This window comes from Cetorhinus maximus, chromosome 23 (assembly GCF_964194155.1).
Source record: "Cetorhinus maximus chromosome 23, sCetMax3.hap1.1, whole genome shotgun sequence".
Taxonomy (NCBI): Eukaryota; Metazoa; Chordata; class Chondrichthyes; order Lamniformes; family Cetorhinidae; genus Cetorhinus; species Cetorhinus maximus.
The window spans coordinates 21,193,919-21,210,800 of NC_135901.1; the positions used below are offsets into that span (position 1 = coordinate 21,193,919).

A 16,882-nucleotide genomic window follows, 5' to 3' on the forward strand; every position below is an offset into this window, starting at 1 on the left:
TTGGGAGGAATAACACTGGTTACAGAAGCAAGATACTGCGGATTGGACAACAGCTCAGCTCGTCTGGAGGTCAAAGTCTCTCCCGCCCCCATATGGGTCGGGTTCCGCTTCCTTATTGGCTTCATACGAGGGATTGACCAATAGGAATAACTGGAGGAACGGAATGGCGCTGATGTTCCAACCAATCAGGGCGCGGGCTTTGTGCTAACGGCCCCATTGTCTGAAGCGGAAGTTGGAAAATGACCTTCTCACCCACTTAAACTGCCTCCTCTGTTCCACATCTGTGAGTAAAACACTTTCTTTCCTCCCGCTTTTCTAATTCTGAGTTTAAATTGCTGATTTGCAGGAACTGAAGGGAAAGGAAGTGAATCTAGGGAGGGTGCAGACTCTGGAAAGGTTGGCCCAGGTCTCTCTTTCTTTCTCTTAAAGACATTGACATCTTTTGCTCTCTCAGCTTGACACATTTATTTGCCTGCCTGAGAGGACGGCCTCCTTCCTAATGTTCACATTTCAAGGGGATGGCTGACATTTAAGGGGACGGTAAATTAATATAGGCCAGAGATAAGCCTATTGCTGTTATAAGGTACATATTAGAAATATTATTTATGGTTTTGCAATAAAGTACATTTATAGTTATTTCTACTTGTTTTAATATGTTACTGTATATGTTTACAATCATAGACTTATCATGACACAGAAGGAGATCATTCAGCAACTCGAGTCCATGTCAACTCTCTGTAGAGCAATCCAGGCAATCCCATTCCCCCTCTATATCCCTGTCCCTGTGTAAGTTTATTTCCTTCAAGTTCCCATCCAGTTTCATTTTGAAATAATTCATCTCTGCTTCGACCATCCTTATAGACAGAGATGCAGATTAAGACCACTCGCTGCCGACATAAAGTTCTTCCTCACATCCCTCTTCCACTGTATCTCTAATTAAGAAGTACTGCATATCACACATTTTTCATCTAGTTTCATGCATGTCTATCACATATATACACATAAAGATTTTCAGGTCCCTGTGTCCAGAACATGAAGCTATGACCATGGACCTGTCGATCAGCATGAATCGTTGCTTCGGAAGAGTGGTTAGGGTGACTATTATGTACAACAAAGAGAGAATAGAGTTACTTTTGGGGAATGAGAGAGGAAAACATGATCCATAGAAACTAGAATTGTCTTTTTCGAACTTCTGTCCTGACAGTGATGAATTTTATAAAAGCAAAGTACTGTGGATGCTGGAAATCTGAAATAAAAATGGAAAATTCTGGAAAAACTTAGCAGGTCTGACAGCACCTGAGAGATCAGAGTTAACGTTTCAAGTCCGTATGAGTCATATGGACTTGAAAGATTAACTCTGTTTCTCTCTCCACAGATGCTCTCAGACATTCTGAGTTTTTCCAGCATTTTGTTTTTATTTTACATTGATGAATTTTGTAAACTCCCTTTACAGGGTTTTAGAAGGGGAGATTTTGCAGACAGAAATCTCAAACCAAACATCACATCAAGATCTGACAGAGTCGCTTGATTTATTGGGGCCTGAAAAAACATCACACCCTTCACAGTGGGGAGAGACTGTACACGTGTTCTGTGTGAGGACCGGGCTTCAACTGATTGTCAAACCTGGAAAGATACAAGGACACTGGCACCATGGAGAAACCGTGGAAATGTGGAGACTGTGAGAAGGGATTCAGATCCCCATCAGAGCTAGAGATTCATCGACGCAGTCACACTGGGGAGAGGCCGTTCACCTGTTCTGAGTGTGGGAAGGGATTCAGTAATTCATCCAACTTATTGAAGCACGAAGGCGTTCACACCGGCGAGAGACCATTCACCTGCCCTGACTGTGGGAAGGGATTCAGATCCCTATCTAAGGTGGAGATTCATCGACGCAGTCACACTGGGGAGAGGCCGTTCACCTGCTGTGAGTGTGGGAAGGGATTCACTCATTCATCCAACCTCCTGACACACAAGCGAGTTCACACCGGGGAAAGGCCATTCTCCTGCCCTGAGTGTGGGAAGGGATTCAGTGATTCATCCACCTTGCGGAAGCATCAGCGAGTTCACACTGGGGAGAGACCATTCACCTGCTCTGAATGTGGGAAAGGATTTACTCGGTCATCCAACCTGCTGATGCACCAGCATGTTCACACCGGGGAGAGTCTATTCATTTGCTCTGAGTGTGGGAAGGGATTCAGTAATTCATTCAACTTGCAGACACACCAGCGGGTTCACACTGGGGAGAGGCCATTCAGCTGTTCTGAGTGTGGGAAGGGATTCACTCATTCATCCGCCCTACGGACCCACCTGCGAGTTCACACTGGGGAGAGGCCATTCATCTGCACCATGTGTGGGAAGCGATTCACTCAGTCATCCAGCCTGCTGGCACACCATGTCACTCACACCAATGAGAGACCCTTTAAATGCTCTGACTGTGGAAGTGGCTTCAAAATCGCTGCAGATCTGAGAGTGCACCAGCGCATTCACACTGAGGAGAGGCCATTCAGCTGCTCTCACTGCATAAAGAGGTTTAGAACGTCATCCAGCCTTCGGATACACCAGCGAGTTCACACTGGGGAAAGGCCATTCCCCTGCTCCGAGTGTGGGAAGGGATTCAGTGATTCATCCACCCTGCATACACACCAGCGAGTTCACACTGGGGAGAGACCGTTTGCCTGCTCTGAGTGTGGGAAGGGATTCCGTCGGTCATCCCACCTGCTGACACACCAGCAAGTTCACACTGGAGAGAGGCCGTTCATCTGCCCTGAGTGTGGGAAGGGATTCACTAATTCATTCAACTTGCGAACACACCTGCGAGTTCACACTGGGGAGAGGCCGTTCACCTGCACTGTGTGTGGGAAGGGATTCACTCAGTCATCTCACCTACAGACACACCAGCGAGTTCACAGGTGATTACAGGGATTCTGCTGTTATTGCTGCTATTAATCACATCCAGGACTGAACCATGTTCATTCTGACAGCCCGTGGTGGGGTGGGGGGTCAGTGGGTTTCTTTCTGCTGGACTGGCCAGTCTCATGACTTTGCATACAGTGGGTGGATGCTCTTTGAGCCTGGGAGTGTATGTTTCTACTGAAATGATCCACAAAAGCTGATGAATTACATTTATCCTGGATAGTAAATAGTGTTTTTCCTACCACTACAGGTAGATCTAAAATAAATACATTTGTCTCTGTTCCTTTGAGTCTGCAGCACGGGGCCAGGCCAGTCGGCTCAATTGGTCTGTGTCAGCATTTATGTTCCACATAGACCTCCACCCACCCCGCTTCATCTCCCCCATCAGCATGTCCTTCTATTCCTTTCTCCCTCGTGTTTGTATCTAGCTTCACCTGAGATGTATTTATGCTGTTCCCCTCAACCAATGGCTGTGGAATTGAGTTCCACATTCTCACCACTCACTGGGTACAAAGGTTTCTCGAGAAATCTCTATTGGATTATTGAACTTCTTCAGAATCTTAAGGACTTCCATCAGGTCACCCTTCAGTCTTTTCCAGAGAAAAGCAGCCACAGCCTTTCCTGAGGGTTAAATGCTCTCAGTTCTGGTATTGCTCTTGTGAATCTTTGTTGCACCTTCTCCAGTGCCTCTGTTTATTTTTTCTAAATGGAGATCACAAATGTTGACAGTCCTCCCAGTGTAATCTAACCACTGTTCTAAACAAGTTGAACATAACCTCCCTGCTTTTCAATTCTATCCCTCTAGAACGGAATCCTACACATGATTCTACATTAAAGGAAATTTGTGAAGTTCTTTGAAAGGCTGGACAGAGGGTTGTTGCGAATGGCACCAGGGATGAGCGATTTCAGTTAGTTGGAGAGACTCCAGCAGCTGAAATCCCTCTCTTTAGATCATTGAGTCTTCAGTATAGGGAATAGGGCCATTCAGCCCACTGAGTCCATGCCAGCAATCTGTAGAGAAAAACCAGTCAGTCACATTGCCTGTTCCATTCTCAGATCCTTGTAGGTTTATTTGCCTCAAGTGCCCATCCTGTTTCCTTTTGAAATCATTTCATCATCTCTGCTTCTAGCACACTCATAGCAAGTGGGGTCCAGGTCATTACCACTCACGTTAAATGTACACAAGGCCCATAGAGCACAGAAGGAGGCCATTTGGTTCATCCTGTTCATGCCAGATATTTGAGAAACTAGCCAGTTAATCCCAGAGCCCTGCAATTTTCTTTAACTTTCAAGAATCTGTCGAATTCCTTTTTGAAAGATAGAGTCCAATCTGCTTTCTGCACCATTTTCAGGCAGTGCATTCCAAATCACAGTAACTCCGTGCTTTAAAACACCTAATTCAGGATATAATGTGGTTGGATTTTTATAGATCATTCAAAATGGTGTCAAAGACATGGCTATTACACAAAATTAAGATTCAGTCCTGATCAATGATGTTGATGATGGGACCAAGTGTAACATATCCAAATTTGTGGATAATTAGAAAAAAACTGCATTTCTGTAGCATCTCTCAGGACCACAGGACCTCCTAAAGCATTTTACATCCAATGAAGTACTTTTGAAGTGTAGTCACTGTTGTAATGTATGAAACTGTAGGTAGGCCTTGGTAGTCAAATTTAGTTTTAAAAATCAATCACTTTCATACCGTATTCACTGTTATAAATAAAAAGGTCAAGGAAACCATTTTAAACTCTAACATATGGCTGGATCTTTATTTATCATCATAAACACTGTATTAACATAAATGTTTCCATAAACTGCAGGCCCAATGGAAATTGTTTAAACAAAGAAATGCTTTTCTAATTTTGATAAGCTACAGGACATTAGATTCTGCCAAAGTCCAGCTCAAGAATAAGGCTCATTGTTCAATCCAATTAAGATTAGTAAGAAAGCTATTGTCTTCCACAAACTGTCTTTTCGAACCAGCCTATCTTGTATTAACCAAATCTATTAATTAAACAGCATTGGATTAATTAGGTACCAGTCAGTAACAGATGATTGAATAAGTAGTTGGCCTTAATTGAATTACAATTAATAAACTAATTCTGAATCAGTAGTTATAGCAAAAGAATGAGTTTTATTTGCTGTAAAAATGTAAAACCTTAATTGCTGTGTATGTGAAGAATGTACAATGAAGATAAATGTACTGGCAAGAGAGACCTTCAAACCCTGATTAGCCTCGACATTTGAAACTGTATAAGGAATTGTATGGAATCAGTTAAACGGATAGTATGAAACAGTTCTATTGTATTGCTGTCTAAGATAATGAAAGAAGGTGGTGTAAGTAATTTGAGATCCAATTAAGTTAACCAATTGTCATGTTACAACAAGCCCCACTCTGACATGAGGAAATGGTCACTTTGGGCATAAAAGTAGAGGGTCTGAAGGTCTTCCTTGCTAGCCAAGTACTGAAGATTCCCGAGGCCGAGTTCCAAGGGAATTACTGTCAAAGAAGGAGCCGGAGCGGGCCCTATTCCCTATACTAAAGACTGATCACCCGCATGAAGTTGTAAAACTCAATGTCTTAAAGTTGTGAAGTAAACCTTTTTCTTTTAATAAACCTCTTTTTAAACTTACTATCCAGAGAATTCTGCCTTTGCCTTCATGAGTGAAATTCTTGTCCAAACCAAAGTGAATTCATTAATTGGCAAGTTGGGGGTGTCTGAAATCGATTAAGTTACAGATCACAAGATCAGGTAACATAAAGCTTGAATTTTAAAACTTGCATTTGTAAGGGCCGTTCACAACCACAATACATCCCAAAGTGCTTTACAGCCAAGGAAGTATTTTTTGAAGTGTAGTCACTGTTGTAATTTAGGAAACACAGTAGACCCTGCTTTTCTCTGAAACTGTGCCCATGGGAACTTCCAAGTCCACCAAGAGGGGCAGACGGGGCCCCAGCATTGGCATCTCATCCGCAAGAGAGCAGCTCCAACAGTCCAACACTCCCTCAAGTTTCGACTTCCACAAGTCTGGAGTTCCCATTTGAGCCTCCGGCATCTTTCTGTCTCTATTGCTCATGGCAATGACAGCCAGTTGACAGAGCTGAGAGCTGAATTTAGCCGAGAATAACGGGGCCTGCGTCCCAGTTAAGAAACTGCCATGAGTGTCGACTCATAGGAAGATGCTGGAAGGCTGACTGGGAAATGGGCCTCCAACCAATTGGGGAAGGGGTGGGGGGCAAACGGGGCTGGTGGTGACGTGACCCCCGGGGTTCAGTGCCCGTTTCCAAAGCGGGGAGTCACGGGAACAGGGGACAGAGGAGCTGAAGAGAAACCATTTGGATGCAGAACATTGTGCAAGTCCTTTTACTCTGGTTGTATTTGATCCTCAAGTAACTTACTTTAAAAAAAAAATCTGTTTAATTAATGAACTTTTATCAGTAAAAATATTTGATTTTTCTGGACCTTTCATGATTATATTCATGCATTTTAGGGAAAGTAGGTGAGAGGGGTTGGCAGGCTCTTTATCAGCAAGTGAGTCCCTCTAAGGTAATTGGCAAAGGAGCCACGGGGAAGATGAGAATTTATTTTTGACACAGCAATGTTAGAAAATGGGGTTCAGGGAGTTAATTAACTCTTTATCCCCCTTTCCCAAACTCTGAAATGATTCACAGTGATAACCCTTATTGGTGACAGTGGTTAGATTTTATTCAGTATAAATGAGACCTGACACTTGCTAATGTCTGAGCATTAGTATCAAAGTGCAGCAGCATTACCATTACACTCTGGTAGAAGCACCATCTCCACGTAAATGCTCCCTGGTCTGTCCCAGATGCCATGGCACCAGTCAATGCAATATGTAAAACTTCAACAAATATCTGTTCTTGGAGAATCCCTTCTTATTCCTTTTTCAATCGCAAAGTCTATGGAGACTGATTTAACCCAATCATTGCTGAGCTAATATTTGAATGGACCAATTATAAAATGTGTCATTGAACCATCTTTACCCGTCCGAGCCACATCAAACTCTCAAACAAATGATTTCCCCACACTCCATCCCCGGTACAGGGACAGCATTCCCAGGCCAAGCAGTGAAAACATGGTGGCCTTGACACACCGGTGTTGTCTAGGATTCAAGGCACTCTTGATGACATCACAGACATGAACACAGAACATCTGGGTCTGTGCAAACCAGTAATCACCACACATTATGAAGGATGTGAGGGTCCTTGAGAGGGTGCAGAGGAGATTTACCAGAATGGTTCCAGGGATGAGGGATTTTAGTAACAATGTTAGGTTGGAGAAACTGGGGTTGTTCTCCCTGGAGCAAAGGAGGTTGAGGGGAAATCTGATAGAGATGCAAAAGTTTATAAAAGGTTATAAAAGATAAGGTTGAAGCATTTGCCACAATCTTCAGCCAGAAGTGCCGAGTGGATGATCCATCTCAGCCTCCTCCAGAGGTCCCCAGCATCACAGGTGCCAGTGTTCAGCAAATTTGATTCACTCCAGGGCTGAAGGCACTGGTTAGTGCAAAAGCTATGGGGCTTGACAATATTCCAGCAATTGTACTGAAGATTTGCGCTCCAGAACTTGCCTCGCCCTTATCCAGGCTGTTCCAGTACAGCTACAACACTGGCATCGACCCGGCAATGTGAAAAATTGCCCAGGTATGTCCTGTACACAAAAAGCAGGACAAACCCAACCTGGCCAATTACCACCCCATCAGTCTATTCTTGATCATCAGTAAAGTGATGGAAGGGGTCATCAACAGTGTTATCAAGCGGCACTTGCTTAACAATAACCTGCTCACTGACGCCAAGTTCGGGTTCCACCAGAGCTACTCGGCTCCTGACCCCATTACAGCCTTGGTGCAAACATGGACAAAAGAGCTGAACTCTGGAGGTGAGATGAGAGTGACTGCATCATGGCATCAAGGAGCCCTAGCAAAACTGGAGTCAATGGGAATCAGGGGGAAAACTCTCCACTGGTTGGAGTTATATGTAGCACAAAGGATTGTGGTTGTTGGAGATAAATCATCTCAGCTCCAGGACATCACTGCAGGAGTTCATCAGGGTAGTGTCCTAGGCCCAACCATCTTCAGATGCTTCATCAATGACCTTCCTTCCATCATAAGGTCAGAAGTGGGGATGTTCGCTGATGATTGCACAATGTTCAGCACCATTTGTGACTCCTTAGATACTGAAGCAGCCCATGTCCAAATGCAGCAAGACCTGGACAATATCCAGGCTTGGGCTGAAAAGTGGCAAGTAACATTTGAGCCACACAAGTATCAGGCAATGTCCACCTCCAACAAGAGAGACTCTAACCATCGCCCCCTGACATTCAATGGCATTACCATCACTGAATCCCCCACTATCAACATCCTGGGAATTGCTCTTGGCCAGAAACTGAACTAGCCATATAAATACAGTGGCTACAACAGCAGGTCAGAGACTAGGAATCCTGTAGCGAGTAAGTCACCTCCTGACTCCCCATAGTCTGTCCACCATCTACAAGGACAAGTCAGGAGTGTGATGGAATGTTTCCCACTTGCCTGGATGAGTGCAGCTCCCACAACACTCAAGAAGCCTGACACGGTCCAGGCCAAAGTAGTCCACTTGACTGGCACCACATTCATCAACATTCACTCCCTTCACCACCAATGCACAGTAGCAGCAGTGTGTACCCCATCTACAAGATGCACTGCAGGAATTCACCAGGGTTCCTTAAACAGCACCTTCCAAACGTGGCCGGTACCATCTGGAAGGACAAGGGCAGCAGGTAGATGGGAACACCACCACCTGGAATTTCCTTTCCAAGTCACTCACCGTCCTGACTTGGAAAAATATCACCATTCCTTCACTGTCACTGGGTCAAAATCCTGGTACTCCCTTCCTAACAGCACTGTGGGTGTACCGACAGCACATGGACTGCAGCAGTTCAAGAAGGCAGCTCACCACCACCTTCTCAAAGGCAACTAGGGAGGGGCAATAAATGCTGGCTGGCCCATCCAGCAAAGCCCATATCCTGTGAATGAATGAAAAAAACATAAGATATTACCTAATCATAAAGGTATCACAGATTTAAGATTTAGGGTAAGATCTACAGGGGGAATGTGAGGAAGAAATTTCACACATTGAGTGTGAATGGACCTGGAACTCAATGCTTAAACTCAAAGACCGATAATATCCAGGTTCTGATGAATCGAGTGACTCGAGTCAGATATTAATGTGATCTTTGCTTGGAGTTTGCTGTGTGTAAATCCTCCCCTTCCAATTCCCTGTAAAAGGAGTTTCCAAAACCCATCCCCGTCAGTCCAGGATAGAAATTCACAACATTCTCTCCTCCTGCTGACAGGGATGACCGCGCATGCGCCCCGCTGCATATTAACCCCGCTCAAGATGGCGGCCGTTAACTGGGGCCCTTTTGCTGGAGACGCGATCCCGCAGCCTTCGCCCCACAGATAGTTTCTTATTTTGGGTTCAGAGCCGCATCGAGTGCTTACGAACCCTCCCCGTCCATCCACCAGCTCTATTGTTCCCTCCACTTCGCCCTTTATCTTACCTCCTGTGGATCCGACAAACAAGCCTCTGACCACCGCCATTACCCACACTGCGCATGCTCCAGATCACGGTGCCCGGCGAATTGACGGAAACTCCGGACCAATAGGAAGAAGGGGCGGACCTGGAGGTCCGATCGTGAGCGTGTGATCCTCCAACCAATCGGAGTGAATGAGGGGCGGGGCTGAATCCGGATGCCCCTCATTGGCTGAAACTCTGCATCATTTTGAAAGCTGACTTGTCTCAACCTCCAGGAGAAAACTGGACCTTTCTGTTTGTGGCTTTAAACAGATGAAACCGTGTGGGTGTGGAACAAACATTTCAGCATTTGTTAATGAAATGTGGGAACATGATGAAACAATGCTCAAACCATTCATGGGCTGACTTAAATGAATAACTGGGGAGACAGGGAGTGTTAACATTAAAACAAGGAGAGTCCCTGTCTCCAATAAATGAACCGGCAGAAGGGCTAGGACAGGTTCAGGAGAAGGTAAATAATGTCATAATTCAGAATAACACAGACTCTGAAGAAGAGTCATATGGACTTGAAACGTTAACTCTGTCTTTCTTTCCACAGATGCTGTCAGACCTGCTGAATTTTTCCAGCACTTCTTGTTTTTCTTACAGACTATAAAGAAACAGCTGATTTCAAAGATATTATTTTGTAGTATGTGTGGAGGGGATCAGCTGAATCAGGTTTAAAGGGGTGAAATGATTTTTTTTCTAGACTGGACAATCACATTAAAATCTGCAACTCAGATGGGACCATGGATTATTGCAGATTTCCATCAGTGCATTATTCCAGGAAGCCTTAAAATCATACGGACAGTATTTCAGAACCAGGGTTCCAACTACACGGGGGCAACAGGCAATTTCGCCCCAGAAAAGCCCACAAAAAATCAATCACAGGGACAGCCACTCTAAGAACAACCTTTGTCGGAGGCAGAATCTGTGAGCAGGAGCTCCTCCAGTCGCAATGCAGAATCCCAACTGCTGGGATGCTGGGTAATTGTGAGTGGAAAATATTGTTTTGTGATTACTTTGTGGTTATGTGATTGAGACTTTGACCATAGAGCCAATCAGTAAAGACCAGAACCAAATGATAAAGAAACACCAATGCACGGACCTTCCATTATACAGCAGAAGGAAGGGGAATGGGCATTTGTGAAGAATTTACAGCAAGTTAGTCGAACATGACTTGCCCTTAACACGTTTGAGCTGGCTTGAGCTATGTTTAAATCACTTCGAGAAATGGAAAATGGCAGAGCACCCATTTACGAGGATTTACGTGTGATTTTTCTTTTTATTTGTTCACAATTGTGTATCAGAAAATTGTTTTCGTTCTCTATTTTGTGTTTCAATGGCTCCGCCGATACCCACAATCTCCTGCGTGTGTGACAGTTCCCTATCCACTGTACAGGAACCCAACGCGCAGGCGTAATGCTGACAGTACCTGGAGCATGCGCAGTGTCAGTTCGCTCAGAGCCCTGGGCGTGCGGGAGACGCGAGTGAGAGTCGCTGAGGCGGAGGCGGGAGCCGGGGTGGGGAGGATCCAGAAACACCTGGTGTAGGCCGCAATCCCGGATCACAGCCTCCATGACCCGTGTTTGCAGCTCCGGGGCTTCTTCCCGGTGACAGAGCCGGGTTCAGGGGAAGTGGCTCCGGGGCGGGAGATTCAGAAACTGCGGGGAGACCGCGGGCCGCCCGGGGGCTCAGAAACTGGGGGGACGGACTCAGGGTCCGGGTAAGACCCACCCGGGAGGGTCCCCCCTCCTGTGTCCCGCCCGACGGCTGCTGAATCAGAGACACAGGAGCTGGAGAACTGAACCCAGGCAGAGGAGAGGGAGGGAGAAAACTGGGAGTGGAGGAAAGGAATGTTGGAGATGGTGAGATGGGTTTGGATTTCAGCCCAGGGAGGAGGGAGAGTGTGTGGGACGGGGATTTACAGCTTTGGGGGAACAAGAGAAAAAAAATGTTCCATAGAAACTAGAATTGTCTGTTCTGAATTTCAGTCCTGGATTTAAAGTGATGACTTTTGTAAACTCGTTTTACAGGGTATTAAACTGGGATGACTGACAGACAGAAAACACAAAGCAAACATCACATCAAGATCTGTCAGAGGCACTGAATTCATCAGGACCTGAATATCATCAGCTTTTGAATGTGGAAGGAAAAATGTTTGTCTATTCTGTCTTTGGGAAAGGACTCCAAACATCGGTGTGACTGGAAAAGCCTCAACACACACACATCCGAGTGAGAGTGTTCCAGTGAACTGACTTTGGAAAAAATTTTAAGCAGTTACACAGTCTGCAAAAATATCGCACCATTCACAGTGGGGAGAAACTGTACATGTGTTGTGTGTGGACAAGGCTTCAACTAATCGTCCAACGTGGAGAGAGTCAAGGACCCCCACACCATGGAGAAACATGGAAAAGTATGGACTGTGGGAAGGGATTCAATTTCCCATCCCAACTGGAAGTTCATCGGTGCAGTCATACTGGGGAGAGACCGTTCACTTGCTCCATCTGTGGGAAGGGATTCACCCATTTGTACAGCCTTCGGACACACCAGCGAGTTCACACTGAGGAGAGGCCATTCACCTGCCCTATGTGTGGAAAGGACTTCACTTGGTCATCCCACATTGTGACACGTCAACTTGTTCACACTGATAAGAGACTGTTTACATGTTCTGACTGTGAGAAGAATTTTAAATGCAGAAAAGATCTGCTGATACATCAACGTATTCACACTGGGGAGAGGCTGTTCACCTGCTCCATGTGTGGGAAGGGATTCATTCAGTCATCCCACCTTCTGACACATCAACTTGTTCACTCTGATAACAAATTTTTTAATTGTTCTGACTGTGACAAGAGCTTTAAAAGCAAAAAGGATCTGCTAACACATCAATATACTCTCACTGGAGAGAGGCCGTTCACCTGTACCAACTGTGGGAATAGATTCAGCCGTCCGTCTGCCCTACTGAATCACCAGCAAATTCACACTGGGGAGAGGCCGTTCACCTGCTCTGACTGTGGGAAGGGCTTCATTAATTCATCCAACCTTCTGATACACCAGCAACTTCACACGGGGGATAGACCGTTCACCTGTTCTGACTGTGGTAAGGGATTCAGCCGTTCATCTAACCTTCTGACACACCAACAGGTTCACACTGAGAAGAGACCATTCACTTGCTCCGTGTGTGGGAAGGGATTCACTCGGTCATCCAACCTATTGAATCACCGAGTACACACTGGAGAATGGCCGTTCTCCTGCTCTGTGTGTGGGAAGGGATTCATTCAGTTATCCGACCTGCTGACACACCAGAGCATTCACAGTGGGGAGAGGCCATTTACCTGCTCTGTGTGTGGGAAGAGATTTTCTCATTCATCCTATCTGCTGAAACACCAGCGAGTTCACAGTGGGGAGACGCTGTTAACCTGTAATGCCTGTGGAAAGGCATTCACTCAGTCATCACACCTGCAAACACACCAGTGGATTCACAAGCGACTGCAATTCTACTCCTGTTGATGCTGTTAATCATATCAGGACTGAACCATGTTCATTCTGACTGTCCTGACCTGTTGATGAGGTTCAATATTCTGAATAAATGTGAAATAAATCAGCTTTGTTTATAGATTTTTGTTTTTCCCCACCTGAGTGTTTAACATCACCTGGCTGGAGTCAGAAAGGACAATCTGGGGGAGGATCTTATGGTAGGAACAGAACTTCAGCCTGGACACAGTCCATCAGGGTCACACTGAGGGACCCCCAAACAACACTTTGGTCTTTCTCATCTTTCTTCACTGACGGCACAATCCCCATGTGGGTGAATCCTGAGATGTGTAAGAAATGTGTCTCAGCTGCTCTCTTCCATGGTTCAGAGCTCCGAGACACAGAACAGAAGGCTCTTTTACAACTGGGTTTAGAGTCAGGAAGAACAACGGTGAATGCTGGAAACGTGCTGCCAAATCAAAGGTTGGTGTAAAATTGTGATCTGTTCCTGACTGAAAGTGAAACAGCAGGTTTAAGTTTCCAGACGGAAAATGGTTCTTAATAAGTCTAAAATGGTTCAACGTGTTTGTGTGTCAGTCCCGAGTCACTGAATCGAAACATGCTTAAATTTATTGGGTTAAAATCTGCATTAAACTAGAAGCTGGAGGAGTTCGCAGGAGGCTGTTAACTGCTGGGACAATAATACAACAGTTTGATTTCCAGATAAAGAACGACCTGCAGCGTATGTCCAAGAATTCCCAGTTTTATTGATGTGTGCTTCCCACACACTGTCCTTTTAAATATACCTCACTCCCAGCAGCCTTTAACTATTAGAAAGGTAACACACAGAAAGCTGAAGCTGTGTCTGCCCCTTTAACTTCACAGTGTCAGGACCCCTTCCGTCCCTTTAAGAATGAGTGATGTGTTCAGCTGAAGATTCCTATTGGTAGTTTTTTGCGCGGTTTCCTTATTCTGATCATTCCCGGTGAGCCTTGGGTGTGTGTACCCACCCCCGGGTGCGCCAACCCGCCCTGTCCCCGGGTGTGTGAACCTGCTCTATGTGGTACTCGCCTGTGGGCTCTTGTGTTTTTCTCCATCTCGTTTATTCTGCTCCTTCTGCTTGATGTTGCTGTTTGTGATTTTATTATCTGGAAGTTTAACAGTAACGGTATTAACCAATGTTATGGTCAACCTGTAGATGTAAAATGTCACCTTAGCTCAAACATTTTAGTAGCAGCTTGGTTACAGTGACAACACTGATTTCAGAATCTCTAAACTGTGGATCTCACCTTCAGAACCTGAGCATATTGAACAGGCTTCTAACCTCATGATGATATTCAAAATCTGCAATTGAAATCTGGTCTCAGTGATAGTGTCCATGAAACTATCATTGATTGTTGTAAAAACCCATCTGCTTCACTAATGTCCTTTATGGAAAGAAATCTGCTATCTTCACCTGGCCTGGCCTACATGTGAGGCCAGACCCACAGCAATGTGGTTAACTCTTAACTGCCCTCTGAAATAACCGAGGAAGCCACTCTGTTCAAGGGCAGTTAAGGTTGGGCAACAAATGTTGGCCTTGCCAGTGACACCCACATCCCATCAAAGAATAAAACAAAATATATTTTGCATGTGAAGATTTAATCATTTCAAGCATAAATTTAATCTCATTGACAGCTATCAGCAGCTATTAACTCTGTTATGTTTTTGATAGTTAAAGGCTGGTAGGAGTGAAGTATATTTAAAAGGACAGTGTGTGGGAAGCACACATCAATTTCTAATGACTCTAGTGTTATGTGGGTAATATTTGTGTTGAAAGGATGGGGTGAATCTTGTAACAATCTCCCAGAGATTAACTGGGATTGAGGGGCAAGACTAAAGATGAGCATTAGTGCACTGTACTTTACACTACTTAGTGACAAACCTTGTTGTGTTAAAGTTTACTAATTCACACTGGTGTAGGGCTGAGTCAATTGCTCAGATTGATTTTTAATGTTAAGGATTATTTTCTCTGCAGGATTTTCTATTTAGCTTCCACCTGACCCACTGATGGCGTCAGACAGAATCTAAACTGTCTCCTCAGTTGAATGGACTGCTGCAGGATCCTAATGGTATCCAGTTAAAAATCTACCTTCTGGTTAACAGGCACAACTGAAACCAGCTCAACACAAAATGGTGTGTGTGTGTGCGCGTGCACACACTCGAGGGTAGCAGTGGAAGGGTGCTTTTCTGAATGGAGAGCTGTGACTAGTGGTGTTCCGCAGGGATCAGTGCTGGGACCTTTGCTGTTTGTAGTATACGTAAATGATTTGGAGGAAAATGTAACTGGGCTAATTAGTAAGTTTACAGACGACACTAAGGTTGGAGGAGTTGCAGATAGTGAAGAGGATTGTCAAAGGATACAATGGGATATAGATCGGTTGGAGACTTGGGCAGAGAAATGTCAGATGGAGTTTAATCCGGACAAATGCGAGGTAATGCATTTTGGAAGGTCTAATACAGGCAGGAATTATACAGTAAATGGCAGAACCCTTAAGTGCATCAACGGGCAGAGGGATCTGGGTGTACAGGTCCACAGGTCACTGAAAGTGGCAACGCAGGTGGATAAGGTAGTCAGGAAGGCATATGGCACGCTTGCCTTCATCAGCAGGTGTATTGAGTATAAAAGCTGGGAAGTCATGCTGCAGTTGTATAGAACCTTGGTTAGGCCACACATGGAATATTGTGTGCAATTCTGGTCGCCACATTACCATAAGGATATGGAGATGTTGGAGAGGGTGCAGAGGAGGTTTACCAGGATGCTGCCTGGTCTGGAGGTTATTAGCTATGAGGAGAGGTTGGAGAAACTCGGATTGTTCTCACTAGAGCGACAGAGATTGAGGGGCGACTTGGTAGAAGTTTACAAAATTATGAATGGCATGGACAGAGTAGATAGTCAGAAGCTTTTTCCCAGGGTGGAAGAGTCAATTACTAGGGGACATAGATTTAAGGTGAGAGGAGAAAACTTTAGAGGAGATGTGCGGGGCAAGTTTTTTACCCAGAGGGTTGTGAGTGTGTGGAATTCGCTGCCAGAGGAGGTGGTGGAAGCAGGTACGATAGTGGTGTTTAAGATGCAGCTTGACAAATACATGAATAGGATGGGAATAGAGGGATACGGACCCCGGAAGTGCAAAATGTTTTAGTTGATGGGCAATATGATCGGCGCAGGCTTGGAGGGCCGAAGGCCCTGTTCCTGTGCTGTCCTTTTCTTCTTTGTTCTTGTGTCTATGTGTCTGATTGTGAACGCATCATTCTTCACGTTTGCAATGTATTTCCTGAAGTAATTATCTCCAAGTATTTTAGTTCTTTATTTCCATTTATTCCAAATATAATATCTTTGCAAATCTTTTAATAGCACTGACAATTATCTGGAACCCATTAACTGGGGTGCTGCTAGTTAGAAAACAATCTCAGACTGACCATTCAATTACCAATATGAGCACATCTGTCCCCAAACTCACTTCACCTCTCGAGTCCGTATGACTCTTCTTCAGAGCATATGGTCTTCTTCAGTCATACGGACTCAAAACGTTAACTCTGTTTCTCTCTCCACAGATGCTGTCAGACCTGCTGAGTTTTTCCAACATTTTCTGTTTTTATTTCAGATTTTCAGCATCCACAATATTTTGCTTTTATATCACTGAACCTCTTTCCTCTCTCTCTCAGACACTAAGTCACTTAATCTCCCTGTTTCAGAGAGCACCTAAACTCACTTAATTTTTTTCTCTTTCTCTGAGAAAGAACCTAACGCACTTAACCTCACTTAGCCTCTCTTTGTCTCAGGCAGTGCTCAACGTACAGACAGTCTTTCCCGTCTCTCTCTCTTTCTCTCTCTCTCACTCTAGACAGGCCTTGATTCACTTTAACTCTCCTATT

At 44.9% G+C, this 16,882-nt stretch overlaps 4 protein-coding genes across 5 annotated transcripts in view; all 4 read left to right on the forward strand.

The window, feature by feature from the left end:
* Nucleotides 1-16,882, forward strand: part of LOC144697346 (uncharacterized) — a 407,771-nt gene that overhangs the window by 139,433 nt on the left and 251,456 nt on the right. The window lies entirely within an intron of this gene.
* Nucleotides 1-16,882, forward strand: part of LOC144697172 (uncharacterized) — a 138,895-nt gene that overhangs the window by 93,805 nt on the left and 28,208 nt on the right. The gene's annotated exons all lie outside the window — the stretch shown is intronic.
* Nucleotides 214-2,973, forward strand: LOC144696965 (uncharacterized). 2 transcript variants are annotated; one of them, XM_078568692.1, is made up of 2 exons: nt 214-283; nt 1,454-2,973. In XM_078568692.1, the coding sequence occupies exon 2, from the start codon at nt 1,651-1,653 to the stop codon at nt 2,911-2,913; it is 1,263 nt and encodes a 420-aa protein (XP_078424818.1). In that variant the 5' UTR covers nt 214-283; nt 1,454-1,650; the 3' UTR covers nt 2,914-2,973. The 2 variants fall into 2 exon arrangements, with proteins under 2 accessions (XP_078424818.1, XP_078424820.1); XM_078568694.1 differs by having other exon boundaries at nt 262-396.
* LOC144697005 (uncharacterized) lies at nt 9,633-13,098 on the forward strand. Its single transcript, XM_078568753.1, has 2 exons — nt 9,633-9,965; nt 11,530-13,098. The coding sequence occupies exon 2, from the start codon at nt 11,825-11,827 to the stop codon at nt 13,001-13,003; it is 1,179 nt and encodes a 392-aa protein (XP_078424879.1). The 5' UTR covers nt 9,633-9,965; nt 11,530-11,824; the 3' UTR covers nt 13,004-13,098.

Excerpts from the sequence above, each read along its gene's own strand:
- LOC144696965 (XM_078568692.1), top strand. The coding sequence starts at position 1,651 with ATGGAGAAACCGTGGAAATGTGGAGACTGTGAGAAGGGATTCAGATCC.
- LOC144697005 (XM_078568753.1), top strand. The coding sequence starts at position 11,825 with ATGTGTTGTGTGTGGACAAGGCTTCAACTAATCGTCCAACGTGGAGAG.